Genomic DNA, 13579 nt, shown 5'->3' on the forward strand with positions numbered 1-13579 from the left:
TAATTGAGCTTCATGTTTTGGACAAGTCGGACCATCTTTAAGAATTTCTCTTGATTTCACATTAATTTCTCACCTGACTTGCAATCAGAGTGTAAATGATGCATTTTGCAGAGACGGTTATGGTTCTTCGTTGTGATTGACAGAGTAATTGTGTCAAACATATTTGCATGTTTCAGTGCAGCTGCACTGTTTGAAACGATAGAATGGAAAAAAGTAATTTTCATGTTTCAGTGTTTGGTACAGTATATGCACAGAAAGATGCCTGCCCCACCCAGCTGGAGGACATCAGGCGTCTCAACACAAGAGCACTAGCAAGGCGGCATACGGAATGAAAATGAGTTTGGTTCAACACTCCTGCTTGAGAAGTGCTATATATTCAACGTATTTAACTCTTTGTTTGCAGGTGAACCTCGCAAGTTTGACCCAACGTTTAGAGGACCTGTCCACAAAAGGTATTGTGTTTTCTTTCACTCCTCCTAGAACTCCTGTACTCTTATTTGTGCCGTGTTGACTGAATGTGTCTTCGTCTCCAGCAGTGGCACCCAGCCCTGGTCCTGGAGGAGCGATTAGGTTAATTGGCTTCCCGGCCCTGGTGTGAGTGTGTGCCCAGTGATGGACTGCCGTCCTGTCCAGGGTGTATCCTGCTCAGTGCCCGTTCCTTGCCATGATGGGCTCAGGCTGCCCCCAGTCTCTAAATGAGATAAATTGGTTAGAAGCTGGGTGGATGTTCTTGTGCTTCTTGTGCATGTTCCTCCGAACGTACAGTATTCTAAACGTTTACGCAGTGCTTTCCCATGGGGTCATCAACCTGCTTTAGCATCAGAAAAGCGAGCTCCAGCATTACACACAAAGTGGGAAAGGTGATGGTGGCTACGGGGATGAAATTTGTACTTGCTATGCCCTTGTGACGTTTCCTGGCAGGCTTTATACTGAGGGAGCAGAAAGCACAGAATCACCCCACAGGAAGACGAAGAGACCACAGTCTCGCTAATGAGCAATAAAAGCTGTAAAATAAAAAGAGTCACGCGTATTTCCTTTGTTGATTACTTTCCATGTAAGATGGGGGAAAAAAATAGAACTGGATTTCACCGCTGAATTGCCTGCCGTACGTGTGTCTGCCTGCAGCAATCCAGATACAAATCGCACTCAAATTATAACCTGAACTCCTGTCCCACTGCTGTGTCTTTTTCAGAATCCTGAGGTCAAATTCTCAGTCGCGCTTTAATTTGAAGTACCTTTACTGTGACCTTCCTCAGCACTGACAGCTGAGGGCTGGCACAGTATCGTTGTCATCAAATCAATGCTAAAGGATGTGTCAAAGAACCGGTTCAATAATCCAGCCTTATAACTCTCACTTTCATACTCAAGCCTTTAAGCCTGTTTAATTCACTGTGTTCATTAGTGTATACGATTCTCATTTGTTGTTCTATAGTCAAGTGCCCTGAGATCACGTCAGGTGCAGTTTAAAAGAAAGGATATTCTAATAGTCATACGTACAAACCTGATGAAGGAAATAAAACAGCATTGCAAAGCACCGGAAACAAAGCATTGAATAAATAATCGCTGAGATATAAAAGGCCTGGTTGGCAGTGTTGATGAGGGTTCGTTGGCTAACGGGTTACCTTCACTTTAATGCCTGCAGGCAGGATTCCATTCCTGGCATAGCGTCAAGGTCAACTGTCTTCAGCTACTGAGAAGTTGAACTCCGAACTGAGAAAACTCCACTTCCACCGGCGTAGCTGAGCCGTTGCAGCCCTCAAGAGCGGTGACAATCAGCAGAAATTAGGGATTAAAACCTCCTCCTGCCAGGGACTTCTAAACAGCTTTGCCCAATTCAATTGCATGCAAACGTGGATTTCATTTTGCCCTGGAATGAGAGTTAAAGGAGATCTATTTCTCGATAGCTACAGATGTAATTATAGATACTGTATATACAGTACAGGGTAATTCCTGCAGTCGCTCTGCAGATAGCTGTTACGCCTGAATGAGAAAAAAGGTCAAACAGATGGGGAAAAAAAATCTTCCCATATAGGAATGCGAGACAGTTAATATCTGAAGCGTTAAGTAGTTGTGTGCAGTGCACATGCACTGTCAGTTTTTTTTTTCTAGTCAAGTAAGCTGTTTTATTCCTTTCGATTTTTTTTTTGCATTTATAGTAAGTAGTTTGCAGTCGTAGAGATGCTGAGAGGAAGCCTCGGTGTTTAGTACTGTCTTTTCTGTCAGTTGAGCAAGCTTTGTCCTTCGTGTCAAGGTTTTCTTCATGGGAGAACTTGAATCTTTTTTTTTTTCTCTCGAAAGTATATACTGTATTTTGCTGCTCCAGCAGAGTGAGACAGACAGTGCCAGGGCTGGGGTTTTCCTTTGGGCTTTGTCCTTGACGTGGAATCTATGTGGTAACGGTAAGGAGAGATGCCTTGACTGAGCTGGGGATTATCAGCGATCGACCTCATGGGCTGCCCGCTCTCCGTGAGCTTGCCTGTGAGTGTCCCTAAGGAGGCCTTGTGTGGCTGTCAGATCTGTGGACTGGGTGATGTATGGCCTAGGTACTACCTGCTCATGAATACTGTAGCTGTGACTCACGCCTTCAGCAGCCTGCCTGCCCATGAACCACAGAAAGGACAAGGGGAGGGGATGTTTATAGTTATTGGTTCCTGTTTATGTTCGCTGTGGGCAGCCTGCCCACTCCAGGGTAAATGTATTGGATGGGCAGGAGGCCCACAGTGGGGAAAAATCCCTCCATTTCATAATCATAACATAACTGTGTTGTAAAACCTATTCTTGCAAGCAGTCAGCGCATGTTAAGGCTAAGCAGGAGGAATTAAATAGACCAGGAAATAAAAAGAAAAATTGAATTGAAAATGACAGAAGCAAGCTTGACTTCTGATGCTCTTTTTTTGGAAGTCGGAATTGTTTGCTTCGGAGTTCCTTCAGAGCCGTAATTTACGTCGTGAGAGAGTGGGATGCAGTGTATATTAACGGAAAGCTTTAGGCTGGGAGCCAGGAATGCGATCTCAATATTTACAAATTACGAGCCGTAAGGGAATAAAGTCAACATAATTGAAACTCCGTCTGTGCAGCAGAGACCTGGAGGGTTTTATTTCTGTCGGCAGTAGGGGGCAGAGAGAGAATGGAGTATGATTGAGACCCGGGTTCGGTTTGTCCTTTGTGTTTAGTGAGGCTGATTTACATTCTGTTCTGCAGATAGCATGACTGCGTGATGTCTGCTGGAGGGAGTCTCAATCAAACAGGCTGGCAGGGTTTCCTTCAGAATCCAATCCAGGTTTCTCTGTTAATTGCAATTAAATTAAACACATTCTTTCCCTTCTTTATAGAAGAACTGTTTATAGTGTTTGGTTCTTCCTGCAATCATTGTAATAACTCCTATTTTTTGGAAACTACACACACGAGTCTGTTTTTCAGGAGATAATATGGTAAAGAGTTTTTAGTGTGACAGAAGAGTGTGATGGATTTTTATGGAGTGAAAAATGAAAATGTTAACATTGCTGTGTCTTGAAATGATTTTTTTTTCTTTGACAAGGGATACTGAAGTATCGCGCACATTTCAGAAACCGTAAAAATAACGGATTTTTCAGTAATTGTCTGGCAGCCAATAAGGATGATCACGAACAATAACTGTGTTAAGAAGAAGCAGTTGTTTTCTTTAAGATAAGACACTTTTTGACTGCACATCAATTAAAATAGTTCTATGAATAGTTATAGCCATTAAATTACAAAAGTCATCTAATCACAATGTATTTCTAAGAATATCATATACTGTATGCAGATACTTGAAATTGAACGTTTTTATACTATACAGAAAATAATAAATATTTGTTTACTGTTAAGGTAGACAAAAGTTAACTTTCATTTTATTGTGAAATAAAATAAAAAGAATAACAAGACTGGCATTAACTAGTTTTAAATCTGAATTAAATCTAGGTTATATTTAAACAAACATTTGTTAATGTTCTTGTCTTAATATTAAGTGTAAAAATTGCCAGCCTGACTATTTTGTATACATTTTTTAAGAGTGTTACTTCATATCTATGGTTAAATATTAACTTACAAATAATGCTTTAACTATGAACCTTATTGCAGAGATAATGCTGAGAAACACACTCCAGGAAAAACAACTGACTGATTTCCACCTCTTACCATCATGAGAAAGTTGTGTTTCAAGTCCCTCCTCTCTTTTTTTTCATCCCCAATAAAAACATGCACACACTATGTCGTAACAGACCGAACATGTGTGGAACATAACAGCAGGAACTCAGGATTTAACATGAGCAGGAGAATTATGCAACTACAGTATGTATACTAATCCCGAACTCCCATCATGCCTGTATGCAAAGGAGGTCCACAGGCGTCCGTCTTGTGCCACTATAGCTCATGGCTGTTTTAGTGGTATTAGGTTTTAATACATCTATCCACCCATTTTCTAATCACTTCTTCCAATTCAGGGTCCTGGGTGAGCTGGAGCCTATTCCCAGCAAGCAAGGGGAACAAGGCAGGATACACCCTGGATGGGATACCAGTCATGGCAGGGCAGACGCACTTAGACACACACACACACAAGGGCCTGTTTTCCCAGAAGCCACTTAACCTGTCAGTATGTTTTAAGACAGTTGGAGAAAACCCGTGCACCCATAGGAAATCCACAGAAACATGGCAGAACAGAACATACAAACTCCTTGCAGGTAGTACCCCAGGTCTGGAATTGAACCCTGGGCCCCTGTGCTGCAATGCTAATGACTGCACCAACTTGCCTCCCAATTTTAATACATGTACGTGGATATTCAGAGCATGCAAAAAATGTTATTACTAACAAACATTTTGCTATGTTTTTTTTCTTTCAAATGACCTCTAAAAATAATGAACCCCGTTTTGAATGGATTGCAGGCTTTGATCCAAAGATACAAAGAATGTTATCCTATAATTGTAATGGTGATGATGTTAAGTATGATCTCAGTTTGGTTGTAAATCACAAATCCCTTTGTTTACTGAAAGGCCAGAGATTAATTACTAAGGGTGGCAGCAGTGCTCAGCACTTTGAACACTCTGAGCTACTGTGCGTGCTTTTCAAGGTGACCCTCTGAGCTGGTTGTGGCTGGTTAAGGCAGAGAAGAGTCCAGGGTTCAAGGGAAAACAACTCTCAAGTAACTTCTCTTTAAACAACTCTCAACAGTCCCATGTTAGCTACTCTGGAGCAGGAGTTTGTCTTTCTTGGAATGTGCACGCAGATGTCAAATGGGAAGAACAGAACAAATCCCATCATCGCATCAGTCTACAGACCACTTTCACGGACTTTCCATAATTCCTTTACAGCTCAGCAGTTTCCCTTTTCCGGGCTGCTAAGCCTGAACTTTAGGACTGAGGGGAAGGAAGTGTTTACTTCAGCAAAGTTCGTACATTAGTTTCCCCGGAGATAATAAGCGTTATTGTCGTACGGTAAAAGGAAAAAAAAAAAAGAGTTTATTCTTTGTAAGGTTAAAACACAAAGCCGTGGCAAAAAAAACTGAGGAATCTCTTACTTGAGAAGCAGAGTCCAGGTGGCAGAAAATGAGGGCAGGCTTTTAGAGACGAGGCGGAGAGAGGAACTGTCCGGCCAGTGTAGCGCAAAAATGTGCGACTCAGCAGGGACAGCAGCAGCTGCCTTGGCGTCTCCAGGTTTGTGTATGCGCAGAATTGCTGTTTTGTTCTGGCCATTGCAAGTTGCTACACTCTTTCCGTGTAGCACGCCTCTTACCACTGGGGTGCCAGAATGCACCGGTGGGCACACTCGCCTGTGGCTGGACTTGAGTTACCTCGTGCTACAGCTCTTTGCGTCATTCATGTGGCCGTGCTTTTGCAACTTAATTGGACCCCCAATTATTTTTCTTAAGTGATCGTGTGCTGCTGCACGTTGAGGAGCACAAGAGAGAAGGAAGCAGGCAGCAAATCTTAGCCCAGTGATTTGTAAAATTACATTCTATCTGCTAATAACTCAGACACTGCAGGAGTCAGTGGCACGCAGCTCTCCTCCGGTTGCTGTGGAATGGACGGGCATTGTTTCCCGGAGTGTGCCAAAGGTAATTTATTAGACGACCATAAATCACTCTAGTCTCTCTGGGGGGCCGTTTTTCACAAAATCGCTCAAACATCAGATCCCAGTGGAGATAATCGTGAAGCTTGGTTATAGTGGCTCGGTCCGTGTCCCCCCAGTACATCCCGCTGGGGCAGAACTGCATCTGTGTGTTGCTGCAGACTCTTTCGGTCATTGATGACTCACCGCGTTTCACCGTGAATAGTGTTACAGTCGCAGTTGTCAGTTTTCCCCTTCGGGTTCAGCTGCAACAGTCCAGAGCTTGCCCTCGCCATTAGCGCCTTACCGTTGTGTTTTAGCATTATATGGCTATCTATTGACAGCTTGTTATAGCTGCACTTACTCAAGCTGCAACATCAGGGCTTCAGAGAATTAGTCGGACTGCGTTCTCTCACAGTACTCAGCCGTCCGCTCAGATAACTGGCAAAGGGATAGAACTTGCTGGCACGGGAAACTTTAACATTATTTCATGGGTGGACACACTAAAGGCATCTGTTGCTTGTGACACTGAGGTGCAGCTGGTCGAAAGCCCCTGTCATGTGTGCCCTGAAGACCCTCACTTGCCCCAGTCTCCTGTCTTTCGTCAGGCAGCTCGATGGCATGGTGTTGAATGCTCCAGGACCCCGAGTTTGACTCCGGGCTGGGTCGCCTGTCCGTGTGGGGTCTGCATGTTCTCTTCGTGTTCACGGGGGGGTCTTCACTGGGTACTGCAGCCACCTCCCATCTCCCAAAGACGCATGCAGGTTACGGTTGATCAACAGACTTTTCTGGGGGTTGTGGGTTCTGAGGGGAGTGACGGTTCTGTCTGTGGTATTATTGACAGTGAGCGGGACGGCCTCCTCTTGTCGGTGGCCTTTCTAAAGCTCTCGATGTGCTAAAGTCAACCTTATGACTCCGTAGGTGACAGAAGCAAATGGCCATTCAGCACTTCCTCCTCATAAGCTGCCTTCACACAGCGGCAGATCTGTCAGACAGCTGTCAGAAGGCAATACTGTGGTTCTGATAATCAAGACAAATCGTCGCAGGGATGCATTAACTTCTGTTTTTTTACTGCCGATGACAGTGACTGTTTGACACGGCACTGACATCCTTCCACGTTCACGTGCCGTGTTTGATAGATTTCTCCTGTCCTTAAATTCTCCCCGTACTGCATGTTCTTTAAATGAATTAGATTACACTCACTGGTCTCTCCACTCATGCTAATGTGATCTGTTTCTGTAGAGTGTCTCATGATTATCAGTGTAATCTGTTCCCAGGATTGAATGCAGAGCACTACCCCAGTAATGACTGTCATGATAGCAATGTCATAATGCAAGGCCTGTTTTACAACGCAGTGTTCTTCACACAAAATGCGTCAGTTACTGAGCCCGCAGAGCGGTTTGGATTTTTAGCCAGATATAGTGCTTATTTTTAATAAGGATTATTGTGCTTTTTATAGGCACGGCTTTCACCATTGCAATGGGGTTATCAGAATGAAGGCGTTGCATTTTTAAAGTTATTTAAAGGAACTTATGCAGATTGTCGTTTTGTAACTCTAGCTAGGGTCTGGACATCTGTCACTGCTTCACAGGCATGTTTAGAATATTAGAAGCACAAACAGAACAAACCAGTCCCTAGAACACTGTGACACGTCCGATTTAATTAAGTTGCAAGAGAGTGGGAGCAGTGGGGTTAATCTGTGTGAGAGCTAATTGACCTGAATCAGATTGATCTAATGCTGCCTGGGATATATATACTGTACCTTATTGAACAGTTTCCCTGGAGTTAGTTGTGTGCTTTGGACATGAAATCCTCCAGTGTTGGTGGTCTGGAAAATTCTCCCCTTGCCCATTCTGGGATTCTGGAGCAAACGTACAGAAGCTCTTCGTGGACTCTTTGGCGAGGAGTGGTGCCAGTATTCACAATACAGAGAGATCCCTTCAGTTATTCACTGTCTTGCTCAGGAGAAGGGCAGAGGTTTATTTTTTAGGACAATGTATTGGAGCACGTTTATCCAATGCCATAGAGCACCATGGGAGCTCTGGTTAAGCCCAATGCTTCAGAGACAGTGCTGATAACCTGTATTGACCTCATCTCCAGGGCTGGAAGGTTCCATGCTTGCATAACTCTGCTTGTTGTGCATACTGTATTAGCTGGCAGGTGAATCAATCCCTGTTGTGGTATCCTATTAAAAAGTTAGTTTGTGCTTCGTTTTTCACAGGCACGGACAGAATCGTTCAATTAAAAAAACAAAACAGCCCTGGCAATTATTTTTATTTAGCCTCCTTTATAAGATAAGATCGCGCTATTGGCCATATATGATTTCTTGTATTAGGAATGTGTCTTTTTGCATACCCCAGCTTGCTCTCCATGAGACACACAGACAGGGAGAGAAGCTGGGGGTCAGAGCGCAGGGTCAGCCATTTCTACGGCGCCCCTGGTGCAGTTGGGGTGAAGGGCCTTGCTCAGGGGCCCAACGGAGAAGAATTCCTCTGCCGGCTGCGGGATACGAAGGTAAAGGTGGTACATTGGCAGAGCCACCGCACCAGGATTGCTAGTGGGGTCTGTGTGTGTTGGCTCTGCCAATGTACCACCTTTACCACACCTGGACCCACAAGGGGAAGAATGAGGACATGCAGGCGGGCTTCCTGGCCCTTTACACCATCTAGCATCTCCTCTCCTGACTCACTACAAGCCCCACAGTGACGTACAGGGGCTCCGTGCCCATCGAGTCGTGCTTCGCTAACGGATGGCACGACGAGCTGCCAGGTGTCTGGGAAGCAGGAGTAATCACTGTTTCACTGGAAGCCAGGAGAGGCGTGGGAAGCTCATCTCAGCCTAATTCATCTCAGCCTAATTCACATCCTGGGGAATTTTGGTCACAGTCAGCTAGTGATATGAACCGCAAGTGTGGTTTCATTGTGTGATTTCTGTAAAGGGCCTTGAGGATGCTCTGTATTGAAAGATGCTACACTAGAATACGATTAATTGATTGATGGCACTGATGAACCAGGCTCGAACCCATAGCAGATGGATCATAAAGTTCAACCCAGCACTCGGAGCAAGAGCCTAGACTGGTCGAACCACTTGGGAACCGTTTTATTTAATTGTAGTCCCTTGTCATTCGCTAACAATCTGGCTAATGAACTGCACCTTGACTTAAAACACGGAGGACTTGCATTTATTTATTTCTTTAAAGGCCAGTGTTTGCCAAAAAACTAAAAGGAAAAATTCTACTATATGGCCTGGCCAGAGAAACAGAATTGACTGTGCACAGTGCACAGTTCTCTTACATGCCTTCTATAATCAGACAGTCAATGGACAGGCTTTGAGTTTCTTTTTCTCAATATACCGTACAGATGCTCAGTGAGACTGGGATCAGGGGGATTGGGATGAACCTGAAAGATGTGCACAGTCGCGGTCATGCTCTGTAAACTTGTCCAGCGCTAGTATGATGGATGATGCTGTTGTCATCCTGAACCAGGTCTCCTCCAGCTGGGTATGGAGCCAGCACAACAGGGTGAACCTGCTCTGCTGCAAGCCCTAACCCTAAACACTGCCATGTTGTCACCTGGGCCCGCAGTGGTATCTAGGCTTTGCACCAGACTGCATGTCACAATGCTTCCATCTGCTGCAAGCGGAGCGAAAACATTCCTTAATAGCTCATTTAAGAGGGATTATTATCCCAGTAAAGAAACTCAAGGTGCTCCTACAAAGACCTGGATTGGGGTGGTCTCGGGCACACCTGGGTAGCAGTCTCAACAATATCTTTGTTGATCAATACCAATGCCGCTCTGAGGTAGGAGCTGCCTACAAGGCAGTCATTATCACAGCGTTGTGATCTCACACAGATCGTTCAATATCTCATTTGTCACATATCCCATCCAGTCACATCTCTTACATTCACAGACAAAATGGGATTTTCTGTTTTTCCTTCGTTCCTTAGATGTTTTGCCCTGGCGCTGTTCACATCAAAAGGCAGAGAGCCTGGGAGACTGCATCTAGTGTTTTGGCTGTTGTATGTTTTCACCAGGGACATTAAAAGGTTTTCTTTGGAGTCTTTCTGATTCTGCATATTTGTTGTGAACACAAGACCACGTGCTGTGCACTGAAGACAAGTGAGCAAGCTGAATCAGTCTGGACTGCTGCAGGCCTTGTAAAAATGAGAGAACATCCAAATTGCACGTTGTTGTATTCTGTTTCAGTTCCACCCATGGTTTGGAGTGTTTTTATTTCTGCGGGGAAGATTCTGGTGCTCAAGGCCAGATTTAACCTGGATTATCTACAGGAGGCCCTGATAGGCCTGTGTGCTTCTGTGAACATGGCCTGCACAAACTAATCATTTGACAGCTCATGCCACAATTATCAATACAGGTTTAGAGTAAAATTGAGGTTATTAAACAAAGTACAGCTCCCTGAACCTGCAACCTTTTGCAGTGTGTGCCGGAAAAAGTTATTTATATATTTATCTATAGAAAAAAGGAGCTTGAGGTGTTTTTTTTTACCTACCTACTTCTTTTTGGATGTTAAGCTTCTATTTTACTCACAAAGTTGAATTAACTGTGAAGGATTGTACAGGTAGGGTGGGATGGTGCTGTGGTTGTTAGCATTGCTGTTTCACAGTGCTGATGCCCTCGGCTCAGTTTGAGGTGCTGTCTGTATGGAGTTTGCACGTTCTCCCCTGGGTCATGTGGGTTTCCACCAGGTGCTCTGGTTTCCTCCCACAGTCCAAAGACATACTCCTAGATTAATTGGCTTCTGACAAAATTAGTCCTCGTGTGAGTGTATGTGCCCTGTGATGGACTGGCACCCTATCCAGGGTGTAATCCTGCCTTGTGTCCATTGCTTACTGGGTTAGGCTCCAGCTCTCCCGCGAATTGGACAAAGTGGTTAGAAAAGGGATGGATGGGTTAATCACACAAGTGAAATAACATCAAGAAACATGAAATGCCAAGAAAAGGGTGTCAGGATGGGACAATGAGGAAGCTGCAGAGGAACCCGTTTGTTTTTCTGATGAGCTTAATTAACGTCAAATCAATCTCGGTAACCCCATAACACAGCTGCAAATCAGTGAGACCTGCACACAGCTGAGAGCTACACTTGCAGCTGTGGCTGTCTCCTATAGCTCTTCCCAGCCTTTTCCTTATGGTTCTGTCCAGTGTTCCTTTCTCCCTCAGATCTTCTTGCTGTATTTCCTCATTATCTCTACCACACAAGCTGTTGAAGAGGCACTGCAATGGCTCTCCTTAGGTTCAGAGCTGTCATTAAGCTGCTCTCATGTAGTTTTTCTTCTAAATATAACACCAGAGACATTCGGTCTACAGTTCACTTAAATCCTACAAATAACGCTGCAAGCTTTAAGGAACAGAAAGCGTGTGTTTTATGTGTTGATATCATAATACCAGCACGTGCGCATCCCTAGCCAGCCTCTTTTTTTTAAGGAACGAGAGTAAATTGTTTCTGAATGGGTATCTGGGGTCCCGCAGCTTGCACTTCTTCATAATCTGTTGAAAAAACGCAGAGATGGTGGAGTTTATGTAAATCGGTGACTTTCATGCCTCCGAATGACAAGGAATATGGCTTTCCTGAGCACCTGATTGCACTGATGCTCACCGGCGGAATGGATTGAAACAGCCATCAAAGAGGACTTGAAAGAGCTGAATGGGGAGGTGTAATGGTGCTCTATAAATAAAGGAGTGCTATAAACAGAAGACAAAAACAGAATCCCAAAGCAATTTACAGATGGAGTGATAAAAGGTCAATAGCTTTGCATCCCATCCAGCCTTGAGGAGTGCATCCTACTTAGCACTGGAAATGTGAATGGATTGCCGTTTTTTTTTTCCTCTTGATTGTTTAATATGCACACACAGATTGCTGTGACTTCTGCAACCCTGAGAGAATTGCTTTCCCCGAGTGTGAATGAGTGATTTCGCAGTCGGTCGTGCTCCTGTCACACTGAGAACTGAGCCCTGAGAAGGACAGGAAGTCATCACGGGGCCCTTTCCTGTGTTTATCTTGACCTGCACGATGTCGCCCAGCAGAGGGGCAGAAGGGTCTTCTAACACAGAACTTGTGAGTTTCTTTATGGAATTTCAAATCATGTCACGTGTAACTCAAGCCTGGGACTTCACATGGTTTTGGTTCCGAAAATCTGATATCCCAACATTTGATTTAAAGGTCTGTGACGAATAAACTAAGATACCAGTAGAAGTTCCCAGTTAAACAATGAAAAGGTTTTTAAAGGCAGCAGGTTTGCACTTGACTGGAAACCTTGGGTGAAGTGATTAAAAGCGATAGTTGGTTTGAGTTTCATCTAGTTGCGTTTTGAATAGTCTAATACGATTTAATTAAAATCAAAAATTGGGAAGTCCAAATTCCCAAAGTGGAACTGCTGTGATCTGGTCCTGATGTGATCGTTCCACAACATATACATTCAGTATAAACAAAGAAATGATTCATAAAATGTATAAACACTCCACTCCATATAACACACTGTGCAATAGTGGCCCCACACTCAGTTTTGAAACATGCCCATGTTTAGAGTCACAGAGGACGACGTGTACATCAAGAATCCTGTCTAACAGAATTTAATTTGTCTCTCCTGTGTCGCTGTCATTAAATTCCTTGCTGATGGGAGTAAAGACAGGTGTGCTTATATTTATATTCTAATCAATTATCAGTGTATTCATATTCCATCTGCTAGGAGCTTTTTTGGATCATGGTTTTCATAGCTGCAGAGCTTTCCTGTGTAGCTCCCTTGTGAGTAGCGCCAATTTCTTCGTACTGCACTGAATCTGACAGGTCCTGAATGATTCAAGTTTAATTAGAAACTGAAAATGTGTTTGGAGCCTCTCAGTATGTAGAGGTGAATTGTATGGGGAGAAAAATACATTGTTGTCAGCTTTTGCTGTCACTGTTCTCAGAAACTGGTAAGAAATAACAGTTCTGTCTTCAGGTCATATGGTTCTGTATGTTGTTGTTGAGCTTTAAAAGGGATAGCGATAAATAGAAGTGTATAGGATACACTGGAGAGAAGGTCTCTTTCTTAAGAGAAATCTGCTCGTTTCCGTAGCAGACATGAGGCAGTATGTGTTCCCCAAGGAGAATATCAGAGTATGGGGCAGCCACCAGCAACAGGAGCTCATCAGCAGGCTGCACTGGACTGTGACCTTGTGCCTGTTCCTCAGCCTGGGGAGTTTGCCTCAGTATCCTCTTCTCACAGAGCAGAACCTGCCGCTGACTCAAGGCAAGAAGCACTTCCTCCAGTTCTGAACAGGTTTCCAGAGAAAAACAAAAAGGGAAATAACATTCATCTGAGACAGTATGTTGTTCTGTGTCTCTCAGAGCATCATCGAGAATTTATTAATTTATTTTCCTACCAGTTAGCAAGGGCTGTGTGTCGTAAAGGTGATTCGAATGCAAGTACAGTATTTCTTCCCAGCAGCAGATTTGAACAAAGTTCTGTAAAAAAAAACAAACAAATGCAGGCGCCTTCAGGATACACTGTGGATCATTGGA

The 13579-nt window shown here is 44.0% G+C and overlaps 1 protein-coding gene and 1 long non-coding RNA gene across 4 annotated transcripts in view; one reads left to right on the forward strand and one right to left on the reverse strand.

Annotated features, from left to right (window-relative positions):
* The window catches only part of slc44a5b (solute carrier family 44 member 5b), a 105727-nt gene that overhangs the window by 51949 nt on the left and 40199 nt on the right, over window positions 1-13579 (forward strand). For all 3 annotated transcript variants that reach the window (XM_088597980.1, XM_088597978.1, XM_088597979.1), the window contains exon 2: window positions 404-452. In XM_088597980.1, the coding sequence (XP_088454106.1) occupies window positions 404-452 (49 nt within the window). The remainder of the gene's footprint in view (window positions 1-403; window positions 453-13579) is intronic.
* On the reverse strand, window positions 489-5738 carry LOC148651809 (uncharacterized). Its single transcript, XR_015925174.1, has 3 exons — window positions 5532-5738; window positions 1623-1867; window positions 489-691 (listed from the first exon to the last, which is right to left on the reverse strand). It is a non-coding gene; the product is annotated as an uncharacterized LOC148651809 (long non-coding RNA).

The sequence above is a fragment of the Lepisosteus platostomus genome, chromosome 11, assembly GCF_059453375.1.
Source record: "Lepisosteus platostomus isolate fLepPlt1 chromosome 11, fLepPlt1.hap1, whole genome shotgun sequence".
NCBI classification, from domain to species: Eukaryota; Metazoa; Chordata; class Actinopteri; order Semionotiformes; family Lepisosteidae; genus Lepisosteus; species Lepisosteus platostomus.